This window comes from Limanda limanda, chromosome 7 (genome assembly GCF_963576545.1).
Source record: "Limanda limanda chromosome 7, fLimLim1.1, whole genome shotgun sequence".
In the NCBI taxonomy this organism is placed as follows: Eukaryota; Metazoa; Chordata; class Actinopteri; order Pleuronectiformes; family Pleuronectidae; genus Limanda; species Limanda limanda.
The window spans coordinates 22,785,918-22,804,124 of record NC_083642.1 but is presented as its reverse complement, the minus strand read 5'-3'; the positions used below and the strand labels follow the sequence as shown (position 1 = coordinate 22,804,124).

Here is an 18,207-nt window from a genome sequence, read left to right as displayed (position 1 = left end):
TCTACCGACCACAATCTTCCAGCATTGGAAACATTGCTTCCGGGACATTACTCATGAACACCGGCACTCCTCAAGGATGTGTACTCAGTCCCATACTGTGCAAACACTACACACACGACTGTGCAGCCTCACATGAAAACACAAAAAACCTGACATTTTCTGATGAAGCAACAGACCTGGGCCTGATCAGTAACAGCGATGCATCAGCCTATCACAAGGAGGTGGAGGACCTGGTGCTGGAGTGTCAAAACAATAACCTGACGCTCAATGTCAGCTAAACAAAGGAGGTGATAGTGGACCTGAGGAAAGGGAGGAGGCAACACACACCATTACACATTGGTGAGACTGAGGTGGAAAGGGTGGACAACTTCAAATTCCTCAGCGTCCACATCAGTGAGGACTTCACCTGGACCCAACCGTCACTCAGCCGATCAGGAAGGCACAGCAGATGGTCACAGGACATCTCTCAGCAGAGGGTCCTCAGAAGATCCCGGAACACCCTCAGAGATCCCACACCCCCCCAGCACCACCGCTTCCGTCTGGCAGACGGTGTGGGCGTGTGAAATGCAGGACCTCAAGGATCAAGGACAGTTTCTACCCCCCAGCCATAAGAATGACTAACATCTCCAAGCCACTGGCCTTGCCTTGACTTTGAACCTATTAGCCTTTGAAGTAAAGGGTGACCCATTATTTAACTGATCAAAATCAATCACTAAATCTGTTCACCTCTGGAGCTGTGTGTGCGTGTGGGTGACACCACAGGAGCTGTATGTTTTTTACGTTTGAAAAATACGTCCCCAGTTAATTCACTTTTATTCGATTTGGCTGCAACGCTGTTTACCACTGATACTCAAAAGGAGTTTTTTGGGGGGGCTCATTTTTGGGTGAACTACCCCTTTAACATCAAGAGCGCAGTTTAACAACTTTCTTGTTTTCCTGTCAATTCGTGTTTTAACTGAACCCTCCACTGACTTTAACTAAGTTTGGTTCGAATTATCAACATTTATATAAACAACTATTCCTTAGTCTTAGTTACAGCATATTATTTTCAACGTGAGCCCAGTTTCCCATGGATCATTGCGAGACCACGACCCAGCTGCTGAGTAGCGACCACTCTTCCCTGTAGGATCTCTGGTCGCGCTGTTGAAATATCGCGATACTTGCCTCCCTGCTCACTACGTAATGTGCCGTGCTGCTTCTAGCGGCGCTGGTGACAGTGCTGAAAGCTGTTGGGGTGAGTTTTTATCAATATTCTCTTTTCAAACAACTCTTCAGACATTTGTTATTAACGGGCCAGCAACACGTTCACCCCGGGTTGTACAGCGGGGTCTCGAACACGAGGTTTTTGTCCGGCGCTTCATCATACGCAGAGCCCGGGCCTGGGTGGGGGGGGGCAGCCGTATTTTCCCTCACCATAAATCACCACATACACGCACACACACACTGTAGGCAGCGGCGTGCTAGCTGCCTAGCATGCTAGCCGCGAGTTAGCATTGTTGCTAGCCTAGCTACGTTGCTTAATGTTGTGCATTGAGAGCCCAGTGCGGCTGAAAACGTGTCGCCGTGTGTGAGACTCGACCCTTGTGTGTGTGTGTAGGGGGGGGGGGGGGGTTGTAGTCGAGCGATGGACACACAATGTGACCGTTGAACAGAAATGAACGCGAGCTAACGGAGGCTCCGCAGCTTCTTTGTTGTCCCGTCCTCGTGCCGTTAGCCACCACTACCTCGTCGTGTGTTTTAAACCCGGTTCAGTAAGTCCGGTTAAAAGTGACCCGAGTTAGCTGCAGCTGTACCCGGGTCGTGGACCAGCTCGGGTTGTAGGGTCGTCTCTGCGTCACGTTCACGGTGGCAGCCCCCAGAACTCCGCCATGGAGGCTGCGGGTCCATCTGTCACTACACCCGGGGTCGGGAGGACCACCAGCTTTGCCCCCCGGTCTACACCAACTAGTCAGAGTAACTTTAGGTTTATCACATGGAGGCCGGATGTGTCTGTCCGACTGACATGTCCCTCTCAAGTCCCGGTGAAGTCTCCGCTAAGTGCACTGATTTAAGAACGAAGCCAGCGAACATTAAAACCCCACGTTTTGCGAACGGAGCCTGGTGGACGTGCCGCTGTTTCTCACTCCGATCACTTTTCCGCCAACTTTTCCCCTGAGTTTCAAAAGCCCGTACAAGTGTCCAGTCAAATAACTTTATGAGCTAATGTGCAGCGCTAGCTTGAGCTGTGTCGCAGTGAGCTGGGTTCCATGTGGGAAAGTAGGAAACGCCCGGGGAAGGGGGGGGGGGGGGTTGGCTGTTTACGACTCTCGCGTTAGCATCATGCTAAGCTGCCTGCTTCTGTTTGTCACACACAAGGTCATTGAGACGACCACTCAGAGACCCCCTCGTCACTGTCTGTGTTGTTCCGACGGACCAGCAGTGAACTGGCGACGTGTGAGAGGTGTTTGTACGTGTCGGCTCCTGGGGGGGGGGGCTGTGACACGAGCTGGTTGTGGGCCTGTGACGCGTTCCTGCCGCAACGTGTTGGATCAGGCCTCTGTTAGCGGCTCCAGCTGGGGATGGCGGCTCGCTGGGGAGTCACATGGCTGCTGGGGGGGGGGGGGCTGTCAGGGTCGCTTGTTGTTCGGGACCCGGACCAGAGAGCAGCACCCTGGGTTAGATCTCCCAGGACCAGAGACCTGATCGGGGGTCTGGTAGCTACACGGTCCTAACTGGGACCGCCTGCGTGTCTGCTAGTTTGTGTTTGCTCAACTCTCCCCGAGTTGTGTTGTTTAATGCTCATCAGAAAGTGTGTTAAATTCAAGTCAGCGCCTGTGATTGTAGCTTTTGTAACTGCGCACTGCTGAAAAGGGGAAAGTGGAGCAATGCCTCCTTCTCCTCCTCCTCCATGGTTCACACAAGTGTTGTCTCTTTTCGCTGCTCATCACCTTTAACCCAGTAACCCAAGCCGTCTTGTGATAGCTGACGTGTTTGTGCTTTCACTACAGCTGTAGCTCTTGAGGGTCTGTGAAAGGAAGGAACACGTGGTGGTGCATCTCACATTATAACACATCGGCTACAAATATGAAGTAGGAAGCTGCGAGCCCTTTCACAACATCGTATGATAACCTTCCGGGAAACAAGTGGGAAGAGGCATTGCGACATAGTCACAGCAGACTAGATATCGTGTGCTGTGTTGGCTCCCCCGGCTTGTTTTTTTTAAAGCAGTGTAATTGGGTCAACCCCACTCTGCTCTAACATACTGATTGAGCTCAGTTGCTAAGTGTCTATCTTACATTAGCTACATTTACATATAAAATACACAAACATTTTATTCATGTGTATCAAGCGAGCACTTACATTAGATGTGAGGAGAGATGTGGGATAAATGACAAAACAAGACTGTCCACTTTGCTGCCATAAATGTCACTGAAGGTATGCACAAGGACTTGTTGATTCACAGCTCTTGCCTGGTAGTCAGCTGCCCGCCATTATGGGCTGTATCCAGAGGCATCTGAGGAAAACCTATTTTTATACTTGTGAGTCTGGGGCAAAGCATCTAGTGTTGGTGGTCCTCGGGAGTGTTTCTCATGTGACAGTTTACTTTTGTCTCCACACAAATATTTGATATGTAAATTTGTTGTCAAACGGTGTCAAAAACTCATGTTTTTCTCAACCAACTAAATCTGCTTTTTCCTCAACAGTATGAAGTGAAACGGAACTGAATTTTTGTACCATCCGGAACTGCTTCAAGTTCAGATCATAACAAAGAAACTGAAGACAAACCTCCCTAAAACAAGCAAAGTTGCAACACGCAGGGGAAAAATATAAAAAAGGATCACTTCAAGGGTTCAAAAACGCAAGAAGTAACCAAATCCTGAAACGACCAAAGAAGACGCACATCAGCTCAACCGAAACACTGAAAAGAAGCAAGCCTATGCCCAAGCGTATTCTGAATAACTGATCTGAAACCAGAAGTTTGTGCCTACTCAACAGCTTTGACAAAGCACACGTCCCAACGCTGCTCTTAGCCCTCCTCATCCTCACCACACCTCAGACTCACCGCCGGGGTGTGGAGTGGGCTGCTATCTGCTATTTTTTTTTCTCCTCCCCATAGTTCCCCGACTCCTCTTCTCTTCTCACTGTTTTTCTTTGTAACATTTTCCAAGCGGTGTTATTGCACCTGCGTTTGCCTTTTTTGTGCCAGACCCCCCCCCCTCCACACATCATTTTTTGCTCTGTGCAACCATCTAGAACTTGTGCCAGAAACGTGTAACAAGCGTGTGTGTGTGTGTGTTCAACTGTGTGCATGAGGAGATCTGCAGGAACTGTATAGTCATCAAGATCCAGAGAATAACAAGATACAAGACGACAAATAAAGGTGGGTCTCGACTGTAGTACTTTCGTAATGTAATACTTTTTGTGGTGATGTCAACTGTACTTATTTACATATTTCATATGTCACCTTTTCAAGAATTTCCTCCAAATGTGTAAGTTTTGTGTTGATTGTAGTGGTTTTCTCCTGAAAATATGACTCGGTAAAGTCCCTGTTTTTCCACATTACTCTAACTACACAGATGTACAAACACAGATTGTTTAACTCTCTCTATTCTAATTCAGTTTGGCCAGCCGTGCTGTGTAGACATTGATTTCGTATCACTGAGCACCAATCACAGCTCAGTTCATCCTTGTTTGCTTAATCAATATTCAAATTTGACAAAACAAGTGAGCAACTTTTGTAAATAATGGCGGTCATTGAAATTTTTGTATGTTGAGTTTTGGCCTCATCAATCAGTCACCGTTTACCAAACAGCAGCTCATTCAGTGATTTATTTCACAGTGAAAGCAGCTGCTGCAGCGCTTCATTGACTTTAACCTTGTACATTGGTCTTAACAAGTAATCACATGTTTGGATCTGGGCTTGAAAGCACACAACGTGGAAGTGCAAGATGTATACTCGGTTGAAGATTTGATTTGTCATGTTATTGTTTATGCTATTTCGCAAAGAGCCACCCCTTCCAATCAGTTACACTAGCGGTTTATTTTGAGGAGTGACTTGATTGCCTTTCCTCACCCAGTCCCCTGCCCTTTTATTTTCTGTCACTTAAGACATATCCTCCCTAATTAAAAAAAATAATTTTCAACTCCCTCAGCTATTTTCCCTTTTGTTTGTGACACTTGGTACACTGTGACACTTGGTACACTGGCTGACCTATCTGCCTTACCCGTTATGTTTGTTCCTCTCTTCACCCTTGCAGACATCCAGCGGTGTATCTTTGGGTGGTAACATTAATAAATAGTGCTTAAACGTCAAGCAAAAAAAACCATCAGAACAAGTAATCAAGTGCTCAAGCAAGTTTGGTCCGAGTTTATGGGAAAATATGGGCAGCCCCTGGAAAGGCTTTGTTGAGTTTACCTTGCCTGCGTCGCCACCCACCACGTTTGTTAGCGCTGACCTGAGCAGCACCTCCCCTGTCGGACTCAGCCTGTCGCCATATGGCCGCTCCGTAAGTTTCACCTTCCCACCTCTTTTTCAACGTGCCCCACCCCCCCATCGAACACCCATCCACCCACCTTGCCCTGCATCTCTGCTGTGAATGGCCTAACTTTCATCCCTTTTTCGGGGCTCCTGAGACTAGCCTCTACTAGGTTGGGGGGGGGGGTTCTGCTGCTTAGACTGTGGAAATTTGATGCTTTTTTCTTTTTTTAATGAATCCTCCAAGTAGTCTTGGAGGATTCGAGTCCAAGTTTCCCTCCTCCCCTCTCATATTTTATTTTGCATCTCAATCCTGTAGAACCCTAATCAGGTGGTGACACGTGCAAATCATAACGTCTCTTCAATCAAGGCAACGCTAAACTACATAACAGTTGGAAACCTGGAATGACGTTAATTTGTAGTATTTAAAGTTCTTGCCCATCAGAACTGAACCCCTGCATTATCCCTGAGACTAACATCTCCCTGCACAGGCAGCCAAACCACAGGTTTAGACACTGCCCCTGTATTCAAGTCTTTAATATCCTGTACCAAGGGTATTTGTGTTAAAGACCTGCATATTGACAAGTCTGGCCTGTTTTGATATTGCAGAACTGGACTTAAATGAAGAGGCTGCTCTGGGACCCCCCCCCCCCACCTCATAATCCATCACCAACACTCAGTCCACTGCTATTTGATCTGTCATTCGCATTTTCTGGTTCCTCATTTTTGGTAGTTTTATTTTGAGGTGACCATGAGTAAGATTTATGACACTTCATGTAAACCATTTCACCTTGAAGAACTTGGTTTTAGTTTTTAAGTCTGCCTTCCCCAAAGAGCCATTCCTGTTTGATTGCACTGGTATTGAATAATGGTGTGATGGTGTCACGGTAGCACTATCAAAGTGTCATGGTAGCAGCCATTGTTACCGAGTGTCCGTTTACTTTTTGGCTTGGTATTTTGTTGTCAGGGTTTCTCACAGGGTTTGAGTATTAATGGGGTAATGTAATACAAGGTAACGTGTATGTAGAATATTGCTGAGATATGGGGCCCCAAAAACCGTGCAGGGGCGGATTCTGAAATGTCAGCAGATTAGCAAGGTCAAGTAGAAGAGGGTGCCAGATAATAACTTGTTTTGTGTGATTACAACCAAACAAGTTGTGATGACGTTAATTGACACAGAATCGTTAAATGCTATGCGCACGCTCCTTGTCAAAGCTGTGGCCTCCTCTCAACAGCATATTCAAGTCCTCTCCCCCGTGTCAGAAATGGAGAGAGGCTCCTCTGAACCGCCAGTGGCTTGCAACACTGGCTCCGCCCCATCCACCTCTACCGATCCCATGTCTATCCCCCGTTCCGCCTCCATCTCTTGCCAGCCCTACCCAGGAAGCAAAAAACACAAGCGGACTCCCTTGTATCAGAGATCAGTAAGCGGGCATGATCGTCAGTGCCCACGCTGACTTTAACAGCCCCCGTCACCCGTTGTTGACGTGTGACTTTTCTCTAACAGCATGGTTTGGAGTAGCGTGGAAGCTCGACCAGGATGTAGTGGCAAAGTTTGATAAGGGAATTTCACTGGTTTTAAATTTTCGTCTGAGAGGAAGTTGAACATTTTATGAATTTGTGCGTCAAACAAGAATTGCATGAAAGTTGTGTCAGTGCTTAGGTGTTGTGGGACTAAAAGCACATAGTGAGTGAATCGTAGTTTTAGTGCATGAGACAAGGTAAATCTGAAATGTTGCGGATTGTTTTTTGAAGATTTGAAGACTGGAAACCGTTCTTAGGCATAAATGTGTTTTCTCCTCTCTAAATGGCCAGATAGACCCTGAAGGCTCTAATATAGCTTTATATTTGCTTTTTTCCTTTTTATATATAAATATATTTCCTCTATTTATTTTATTTATTCTTATTTCCATGCAATGAAATGTGCTTTACATGCATGTTTTGAAGTGTTTTTCAATTTTGTTTGTAAGTTGGCATTTAACCCTGCATTAAATTGCAGCTACATTTTCGTCTGCTTAATGTTGATCCTCTTCTGAATGGAGTTTAACACTTTTCTCTCCTCTCCCCTAGATGAGTTTTGACCCAGGAATGCTCCATAACAATGGGCACACTGCATATGCCAATGGCTCAGGACCAGGCATTAGAGAGACTGGCGTGGTGGAGAAGCTTCTGACTTCCTATGGGTTCATCCAGTGCTCTGAACGTCAGGATCGTCTCTTCTTCCACTGCTCTCAGTACAATGGCAACCTGCAGGATCTCAAAATAGGAGGTTAGAGGCCGTGTGCACAAATCATGAATAACTCATCTGTCTCAATCCTCACCTGTTGACAATAAACGCCTTGAGTCACATGAACCCATTAAGACCTAAGGAGCAGAATAAAATAACACTAAGCGTTGTTTGAAAATAACCACCTAAAACCTTAAGGGTTTTTATACCATTATAGCAAAAATGTATATTTCTCAGCCTGTGAAGCAGAAATACGTGAAAGGAAAAACATTTGGCGTTCATTGTAAATCATTGCTGTTTCCCTGAAGTTAATTAACATTTTAAAAAACAAACTAATATAGGTGAGACTTCCTTCGTCCTCCCCAAACACTTACAGACTTAGCCTTGATCAGCAGGAATCGTCTAAATCATCTTCCTTGTTGTTTTCACCAAAGAAACACTGCTGTTATCTGCTTCAGTCTTGCTTGGATCGTCAGCCATCATCGGAAAAGCTACTTTACAAACTACATTTTGCCTTTCATGAGAGAATTTCAAAACGCGCACAAATTTCGTCTGACTCTAAAAGGAGAAGCACGCAAATGTCGCTCCCGGTCTTAAAGGTTCATACATGCATGTACTGCATCTGCTCTAAATGGTTTAATGCAAATCAAGCTCCCCCTGTATCATTTGAAGTGTGCTAAATGTTTTCCTGCTTCTCTCTCCTCAGATGATGTAGAGTTTGAGGTATCCTCTGACAGGCGCACTGGCAAGCGCATAGCAGTGAAGCTGCTTAAGATAAAGCCAGAGGTGCTGCCAGAGGAGCGCATCTCGGGCCAGGTGGGGCCAGACCTGCACGCCTATCCCTTTACTGTGCTGCATGGTTATATTCATCCAGTTAAGGAACACCATTTTATTTTTGGTTCTGTCCGTGTCTGTCAAATGATTTATATGGCCCATTGTGTTTAGGGCAGGGGATGATATTCCAAGTACACGGTAACATTTGATCCCCCTCTTATCCTGTATTTAAATGAAGAAAAAAGAAATTTCAAGATTTGATGACGTGCATGTTTGCTTGAGGTGCTGAATGTTAAATTGCCCAATGGGTTTATACTTGTCAATGGGCCCGACTGCTCCGTCATTAGGTTGCGTTGACCCAGTAAAGGCAGCGGTGTAACTTGCCAGACTGTCAACATGCTATTGACACCACTCATCCTGTAATGCATTCACATAACTAATCTGACTACATGTAGAACACAGTGTGTTTCCACAAAGCAGCAGACTCGTACTGAATCAGTTGCGTATTGAATTCTATAGTCAGGTTTTGGCGTTTTATTAAGATTTTACACTGCAGCACAATCTTGCACATGCAACTCTGCTAACCTGGAAGTAGAGGTGTAACGGTACATGTATCCGAAACTGAAAAGTTGCGGTACAGGCCCTCGGTTCATTACGCACAAGTACTAAAACCAATGCAGCGAGTCCACCTGCCAAATTTATTCATCTTATACTGACATTGCTGAGCTGCTGTTGGCTATGTAGCTGGTAGCACATCGAACATAACGACTGTTTTGAAACGGCATCATCAGAGTCATGTCCCACTAACCTTGGAAATAACTCTAACGTTAGTTGGACGTGGACAAATTTAATTTAGTGCAAACCCGGCTCAACATGGTATCAAAGCTACTGCTTGCAAATATTCAGACCGTGTTAAGGGAAAAAACAAGCAACGTGTTTTTATAGTAGCGGACACGTGACAGTTCACTGTTGTTGAGAATACAGGGTTCAAACACACACAGAGTAATCAAGCCCCATTACGAAGTTCCCTCTCATCCACATTTCAGCCAGCAAGTCACACCAGCCCTTTATAAACCTCTGTCCCTAGAGGGAGAGTGTTTGTCGTTCCAACAGGGCATCAAACCCTTTCTGCAATCTAAGTTGACAAGTACATTTTTATTTTTAAAGGGAAAAAAATGAAAATGCATATATTTAATTATGATGATGATATTGATTATATTTATTTATTTTATGAGCATGTTTATTTTGTTATTTTACAATAAAAAATTACTTCGGTAAGAAAAAACCCGCCATACTTAACCAGGGTTGAATAAAAAGAGAGAAAAAATATATCAGTTTAATGTTTTCTGTCCCTTGTTTCTACTCTACCGAAAAAAATTTCAAACCATGACCTCAAAAAAGAGGTTTGTGTACCGTTACACCCCTACCTGTAAGTGATGCTCCACACCGCTGACACTTAATCTACTTGTTATTATTATGACATTTATTTGAAATTCAGCCTTTCATCCATCATGTGTCCATAGATTTTTAACTTGGAGTATGTAATTTGAAAGAATATTGCAGAATCAGTGTGGTAATGTCTCCCATCTGTGATCTCCCCCATTTACTGCAGGTTGTCTCATCAATCCCAGTGCACTTGGATGGAAAGTCTGGCCCTGTGCAGGCTCCCAATGGCAGTGTCTGTTATGAAAGAAATGGGGTAAGAAAAGTGACATGGATTACAACATGCTTGATCACGACAATGCTGACTGTTATTGTAACGAAGCAACAACACAAACCCTGTTAAAGATCTTTTATGTAATCAGAAGTGGAGCACCACAGTCTAGGTAATTAAACTCTGAAAGCAGAAGAATGATGATGCTGCCTGCAGTGAAATCTAACTTTGCATCTCGCTCAGTTGTTCAGACACTGAGCCAACACACGTCTTTTCTTGTTAAAAAAAAAAGACGTAATCAGTAACACCAGTGTTGCTATAGGTTTATTACCCATGGGGAACATTCCCACAGTGTGGCATCGCTAATCTGTTTATGTATTCACACAAAATGTTATCAGGTGGTTTTGAATGTGACATTTTCATCATTGAAATGTGTGCCCTAGCCATTTGACAAGGTTTGACACTGATGTTCACAGGAAGTGTTCTACCTTACCTACACTCCGGATGATGTAGAGGGTAACATCCACCTCGACACGGGTGACAAAGTCAGCTTCTACATGGAGACCAACAAACAGTGAGCTCATCCCCTTTGACACTATTGTCTAGATTTCCCAGCGGTTGCCTTTTTTGCCCAATTCATTTCTCTATCTCTTTCAGCACTGGTGCGGTTAGTGCTCGTAATATTCAGCTGGTGAAGAAAAAGCAGATGCGGTGCCAGGGTGTGGTGTGTGCTACCAAGGTACGGACCAATGATCTCCTTACATGAACCTTTTCTAATTTCGATAAGACATAATATGATTGTTTGATGGCTGACTTTGCAAAACAAAATGATCAGTCCAGAGATGTTAAGATAAGGATATGGACTTGACAACCCAGATTTAACCAACCATGCTACTTGTTTACCAAATAAGCTAAAAATAATCAGACCTGCTTTAGATATGGTGTTGCATCATAACTAGATGGCATTTATCTCTTTCTATTACATACCTCAATGATTTCAACCAAACTGGCATTTTGACTGGTAGGTTGATGAACCATGTGTTGTTTTACAGGAGGCCTTTGGATTCATCGAAAGGGCTGACGTGGTGAAGGAGATTTTCTTTCACTACAGTGAGTTCAAGGGTGATTTGGAGGCTCTGCAGGCTGGAGATGATGTCGAGTTCACCATCAAAGACAGAAATGTAGGTGTCATTAAGCTTTTCTACTGTTCCATCCACAAATTACTTAATCATTTTTTTCTTTTTACCAATTATTGGTCTTAATGTGTTTAGAACATTATTTACCTTTTTGTTTCTTGTGGCTTAGGGTAAAGAAGTAGCTACTGATGTGAGGCTGCTCGCTCAAGGAACGGTCATTTTTGAGGATATCAGCATTGAGCAGTTTGAAGGCACTGTTGTCAAGGTCATTCCCAAGGTTCCCACCAAAAACCAGGCAAGTAGATTACAAGTCTGTCAAGGTGGATTCTCTCGTATTTCATGAGGCTTTGGTTATAAAACTAGTGATGCACCTGTGAGTCACTAACCAAGAATTTATTTTCTTTCCTGCGTCCACAGAACGACCCTCTACCCGGTCGCATCAGTTCTCGAATTGGTTTCACTGACAAGGAGCTGCCGTTCGGGGAGAAGGACACAAAATCCAAGGTCACCCTTTTGGAGGGCGATCACATTCAGTTCAACATCTCCACCGACCGCAGAGACAAGCTGGAGAGGGCGACGAACATCGACGTCCTCCCAGACACCTTCGACTTCACCAAGGAGACGCGTGAAATGGTAAGTGATTCCTAAAAAAAGGGCTTGATTTTCACAAATGGTCAATTGCATTATTGAATATATCATTTTATTTTTAAAAAATGGCTGATTTATAGAGACTTAAAGTGATTACCTATTCATAGACAGCTATTGTGCCACCAAAACTCTTTCTAGGGGGTGATTGCGGCTATCCGTGATGGCTTTGGCTTCATAAAGTGTGTGGATCGGGATGCTAGGATGTTCTTTCACTTCAGTGAAGTGCTGGAGGAGAGCCAACTGCACATCTCGGATGAAGTGGAGTTTACTGTTGTGCCTGTAGGTCCTGTTAATAAGATTTTCACCAAAGTATGTATTTTGTGTTACTACTTTAGCCGCCACATTTCAAATGCTCTTTAAACAAATTAAATTAAATGTTCTATCGTTGCCAGGATATGCTGTCTGCTCAGAGGAACCATGCCGTGCGCATCAAGAAGCTGTCTAAGGGCACGGTGTCTTTCCATACCCAGTCTGAGCAGCGCTTCATGGGTGTGGTGGAGAAAGAAGTTATTGCTGTCAACACAAAGAATGCCAGTCCTACTAAGGTGAAGGAGAAGGTTTTTTTTTTGACAAATATCAGGGCATCTACCCCCCATTTCTTTGAAAAACGGTAGCCTTGTTGCTCCACCCCCAATCTACTTATTCTACCCCTCTACCCATTTTTAGTTCTAATTTTACTCTTTGCTTTGTCCTACATTTACCTCCACCTGTCCATGTCCCTTGTTGGTTTAGAAAAAAGACAAGGTAGGACTGAGACCTTCTGCATGAAGCCACATGACCATGTCTCACAAATGAGTGATGATGATGATTATACAAATTATACGTTTATTCAGTCAAATAATTTCACCAACTTTATCCAATATATTCCTAGACTTTAGATGTTAAATAAAAAGTTCAACAGTTGAAACATAACGCACTGTATGAAAACAGCTTTTGACAAGCGTGCTGTTGACCAGCCTTGCTGTGTAACAAGTGTTTGTGTTTCTTATTTTTCCAAGGGTAAAGTTGTAGAAAAGGTTGGTCTTTGCAGGCCTCTGGTCAACCAATGACAGCATGGTGTTTGATCACTTTTTAACCCATAATCAACCAACATCATTTCTTCAGTGAGCAATACAGCTGCACAATTTAGAGACCACACACTAATCCTGACTACTAGAATGGGTTTTTGGGAACAGACTGTTTAGTTCTTGAGGGAAAGAAGCCAAAAACATTTTACACATCAGAATCTGAAGCGTAAAATATTTTCAGTTCAAACCAACCTGGCCAGCTGATGTAAACCACCGTTTTTGTCACACTTATGCTCATAATAAAAGTGAATCTAGAAGGATGCTCTGAAAGCGAATACCTTCACCAAGACGGATGCTCTCACTCGACAAGTCGAAGCACTGTTTCCCATCGATTTTGAGACTGTGATGGCCCGTCATATTTAAGATGTCCTGACACAATTTCATAAAGAACCAAAAATCTTTTACATTCCTCACAAAAACATGAAAGATTTCTAACTTGGTATGTTGCCTTGTTGCGGCATTGTGCAAGGTGCTCACTCGCACTTTCTTATCATTAGGTTTTTACCATCCACACAGACAGTCTGACCCCCGCAATTTATATTATACTTTTATTTTCTGACACTTCTGACAATTTGCAAGCAATGCAGGCCTTTCACTCTTAAGTCTGTGTACCTGTTACTAACAGGCAACACGGTTCGACCATAAATTGAATTATTCAATCAATTAATAATTAATGAAGCAAATGGATCTGCACCACAATGCAATTGGATCTTCTCTGACCCAAACTGCATGCATCCAAGTTCCTTAAAAATCTGTCCAAATGTTTTTCTATAATCCTTCTGACTCACAGTCCAGGTGAAAAAATGATCTCCATGCTGGAGGTAAAAATATCAGCAAATTGCATTGCTCTGATTGGATCATTAAAATGATTGAAGGAATACTATATGAGTCCTACAGGACTGTTCCCAATAATTGTGACTACAGAAGTGATGCTGCTGTAATGCACAGCTGTCGCAGTAGACTAGGCTAATGCTAACCACCCGTGCTTGTACAGAGTGAAACATTGCACAGACTGAGGCCTCTCATGCTTGTGTAGGCACACCATCTTCTAATACAATGCATTCTTTAAAATGCTCTGCTCAATTCATCTGAAACCGGCAGCTTAAACACATTGTGTTGAAATGTTTATATCACTAATGAGCGATTCAGCAATGGCTGGGAGCAGCTGGATTAAACAAGGGGGATGCTCAAATAATTTAGTTTGATGTGTCCTTTTGGCAGGAATCGGAGGAAGGAGTTATTGGATATGATGACTGTGGAGAGAAGCTCACTGTGGCGTACCATACTAAAGACCTAGAGGGAGGAGGTATCCCACAGGTTGGAGACAAGGTAACTACAGTCATCTTCAGATTTAAAGACTAAACAATTACTCAACTAAGTGTAAACTGCTCACTAAAAGGACTTATGTACCCATTTTGACCTGATGCAACGTATGAGTTTGTAAACCAAATTTCATACTTTTCAACTCGTGTGAAAGGTGAAATGCATTATGGGAAATGTGTTCTTCAGCGCTTTCAGCCCGCATATTTTTTTCTTAAATAGAGTTTCAGGAGAAGGCTGAGGACCAGGCAAGGGGAGTGATATTGAAGCATAGTGCAGCAGTGGTTAATTGAAGAAAACAATGAATGAATGAAAATAATATTTTTGAAGAGGAGGTAGTTTGCCAGCTTTATTGGTTTCCAGAAAATGTTCAGTTTACGGAAACTGCAATGATTCAAAGGCCTAAGGTTTTTCATTTCATGTCTACCTGTTTCAGAAGCTGAGATTTTTTTTTGTTATGGCCATTCCTCAGAAAACCCTCAGGTTTTCGATGATCGAACAATGCTACTTGAAACTTTTTAGAGTCTTAATGGGTCAACTCGAGTGGTTCTGCTGAAAAAATGATATGAAGTTTGCTCCTGTAGCTGAGGATCGCTGCTAATATCACCCACCTTTTTGTGGCTCTGTTTCTAGGAGTGATTCAGTGTTTGTCTCTGCCATGTGAAACTTACAATGTTTGTCCTCTAGGTGGAGTTCTCCATCAACGAAGTGAAGCGAACCGGCCTGCAGAGCGCAGTCTCCATCAGGGTCCTCAACCGGACCTCCTCCAATGCCAAGAGACTACATGGATTTGTTGCCACCCTGAAGGACAACTTTGGCTTCATTGAGACAGCAAATCATGACCAAGAGATATTCTTTCACTACAGGTAGAGTTTAAATTCTAAGATTGTATTTGTTTCAGATTTCTTGTGAGTGCCATATAATATCTGTGAATTTGAACTCTGGTTTTTATTTATATCTGTGTGTTTTCCTCAGTGAAATGTGTGGAGACTTGGACAGTTTGGAGCTGGGCGATACAGTGGAGTACACGCTCTCTAAAGGAAAAGGAAACAAAGTCAGTGCTGAAAAGGTTACCAAAGTGGCTGCAGGTATGAAGAGGATTAGCTGATTTCTTTCTACGATTCACTTTTATGATTTGTTAACTTGGCTGGTAAAGGGACTACAATTAAATTGTAAAATATCCTTTTTCTCTTTTAGTGAATGGCATTGGTGAAGATGTTGGTGCGAACGTGATGGTGGGGAAAGTCATCCGTCCTTTACGCAGTGTAGACCCCTCCCAAACAGAATACCAAGGGCTTATTGAAATCACAGAGGAAGGTTGGTGACAAATTATGATGGGACTTTGCAGATCCACTATTTGATGCAGTTTGTCTTGTAGAGAAATTAAAATGTCACCCACTTCTTTGTTGTCTCAGATGGAACAAAGGGTCCAAGTTATCCCTTTGGAATCATGGGTATGGCCAGCAAGGCAGATTGTCTGCAGAAAGGAGAACTTGTGAAGTTCCAAGTTTGCACAGTATCCCAGACTGGACAGAAGATGGCCTATACTGTTGTCCCCCAGCGTAGAGCCTTGGTGGAGTGTGTCAAAGACCAGGTAAGTGATCTACAATCTATTTCCAGCAACTGAGGTTATACTTTATTGCAGGATACTGATTTCAACATTTCTTTTGGTTGCCCCCAGTTTGGATTCATCACATATGAGGTCGGTGAGAGCAAGAAACTGTTCTTCCACGTAAAAGAAGTGCAAGATGGCCTGGAGCTCCAAACCGGGGATGAGGTGGAGTTCTCCGTCGTCCTTAATCAACGCACAGGAAAATGTAGTGCCTGCAATGTTCGCAGAGTCAGGTAGGAACTCCCAGGCTGGTTGCGTACAGGATATTTGATGTGTTCAATCTGATAATATTTGGTCTCAGTGTTAATCTTGAATTCATATCATGCCCCTAACATTGCAGTGAGGGGCCTAAACCAGTGGCAACTCCTCGCCCTGACCGCCTGGTGAACCGATTGAAGAGCATCACCCTGGATGATGCCAGTGCTCCTCGTCTGGTCATCGTTAGACAGCCCCGCGGTCCTGACAACTCAAAGGTACGGCCGAGTCGACTGCTCTGCTACTGCAAGCTCTTCCTGAACTCTGGATTACTTGAATTTTGTATTATATTGGCATCGACATTAACAAACTTTGTTCTTGTACAGGGCTTCAATGTGGAGCGCAAGACTCGTCAGCCTGGCGTCATCGACTGAGCAATACAGAGCCTAACCCCCCCCCCCCATTCAGTGTTGGTGGGATGTGGCAACAGCAGGAGATAAGGGAATTTGATTTGACACATGCTTGTACACACAAACTCATACATAAATCACGAACACGCATACAGTAATCGGCATGTGTAATCTTTGTCCCCATCGATACCTGCGAGGGAACCTTTGTCATTTCCTGGTTCCCTGCCTCCCATGTATGATGTACTTGATATGGAGTCCACACTGCAGTGTACATGGGATCTGAGTGTGTGTGTGTGTGTGTGTGTGTGCGCCGTATCCTAGAAGTGATTAGTGTGTAATGGAGGTATATGTTTCTGAGGGCCTTGCCCCTCTAAAATCAGAGTGATGACTGTGTGGCTGTCTGTGTCCCTCTCTTTTGAATCTGCTTTGTCTGGAATTCTGCACCTGTTCTGTGTCCTGTAGTCTGCCTGGGTTGATGAGTGCGTATGTCGGCATGTCTTTGAGCTTCTGCTCCCGTTTCTTTTTCTCTCATGTTTGCCCCTTAATCCATGGAAACTTCAAATGGTTTCATTTGTCAAGTTTCCACTTTCTGTATGCTTTCCTACAAAACGTATATAAAGCAAAGTTCCCTCCATAAGGAGGATCATATTTCTCATATGTGCGAGCTTAAACTGAGGATTCTTCGCTGCTCGTTTTTTTTGAGCAGTTTTAAAATGCTTTATTGAAGAGCTGAAGTGAAAGCATGGTTTGTGATGTATGTGAATGTCAAAGTAGTTAATCTAATGGGTTTAACTTTAGCAATCTGGAGCCTTTAGATACCTTTTTGGTATTCACATGCTCCACTTAAGCAAATTTTCCCGGGTGCAGAATTCCTTGTGGCATCTTATATCTGCAGTTCTTTTATACTATGTTTTTTTTTTTTTCTTGCACATGTTTTTGCTTTTGTTTTTTGTTTTTTTTCATTAAAACTCAATCTGCTAATATTGAATTAAGTAAGAATAAGGTGCCTAAAAACTACAAGCAAAGTGACATAAAAAAATTAAAAAAAACGTAAAAAGAACAAAAAAGAAGTATCCTGTTCCCAGCCAACCGCCAAAATATTCAGAACAATCTTAGGGTGGCTATCTTTTCTAGTAGAGATAATACTGATATGCATCCCAAACCTCTGGGTTGAACTATACTGTATGTAATGTGTGCTATTTTTTTTTTTTTTCCTTAGTGGAAGTTCCAACTTCAGATATAAATAAACAAATTTAACTTAAATAATATGGGAGGGAAAGTATTAGGAAATCCAGTTTAAAAAAAACAACATTAAAATTCAGGATATCAGTTATAGCGCTCTGGAGAAGTGGTGGGTGAACTGTTGTGCCTCTGCACATTTAAGTTGCAGTCAAAATTACTTTCAACTTCAGAAATCACCAGGGTTCAGTTAAACCACATTCAGAGGTTCTCATGTACTTTTGTTAATGGTCTTGAATGAAAAAATTGAATAAAAAGTTTTATGAAAATCATGAGCTGTTGTGGATTTCTTTTATTTCAGAGGCTTCAGGTCTGCTTTAACAGATCTGACGGAAGACGGTTAGATACTGATACTTATGATAATAGCTGGCTAGCTAAAACATCACGTTTAGTTACGTGTGAAACCTTTAACAGCTGTTTAACTTAAGGTGCTCGACATTCCTCATTTTAACTCTGGCAACAAGCTGATT

At 43.2% G+C, this 18,207-nt stretch overlaps 1 protein-coding gene across 5 annotated transcripts; it reads left to right on the top strand.

Annotated features, from left to right (window-relative positions):
* The first annotated feature begins 1,167 nt into the window (after window positions 1–1,167).
* Window positions 1,168–18,009, top strand: csde1 (cold shock domain containing E1, RNA-binding). 5 transcript variants are annotated; one of them, XM_061075340.1, is made up of 20 exons: window positions 1,168–1,234; window positions 3,684–4,360; window positions 7,526–7,724; window positions 8,389–8,498; window positions 10,069–10,155; window positions 10,587–10,684; window positions 10,768–10,849; window positions 11,163–11,291; window positions 11,416–11,541; window positions 11,664–11,879; window positions 12,033–12,173; window positions 12,287–12,439; window positions 14,183–14,290; window positions 14,969–15,147; window positions 15,257–15,369; window positions 15,479–15,598; window positions 15,697–15,875; window positions 15,963–16,126; window positions 16,234–16,366; window positions 16,475–18,009. In XM_061075340.1, the coding sequence occupies exons 3-20, from the start codon at window positions 7,526–7,528 to the stop codon at window positions 16,520–16,522; spliced, it is 2,385 nt and encodes a 794-aa protein (XP_060931323.1). In that variant the 5' UTR covers window positions 1,168–1,234; window positions 3,684–4,360; the 3' UTR covers window positions 16,523–18,009. The 5 variants fall into 5 exon arrangements, with proteins under 5 accessions (XP_060931323.1, XP_060931322.1, XP_060931320.1 ...); XM_061075339.1 differs by having other exon boundaries at window positions 12,033–12,203; XM_061075337.1 differs by having other exon boundaries at window positions 8,389–8,555; window positions 10,783–10,849; window positions 12,033–12,203.
* The last annotated feature ends 198 nt before the right edge of the window (window positions 18,010–18,207 follow it).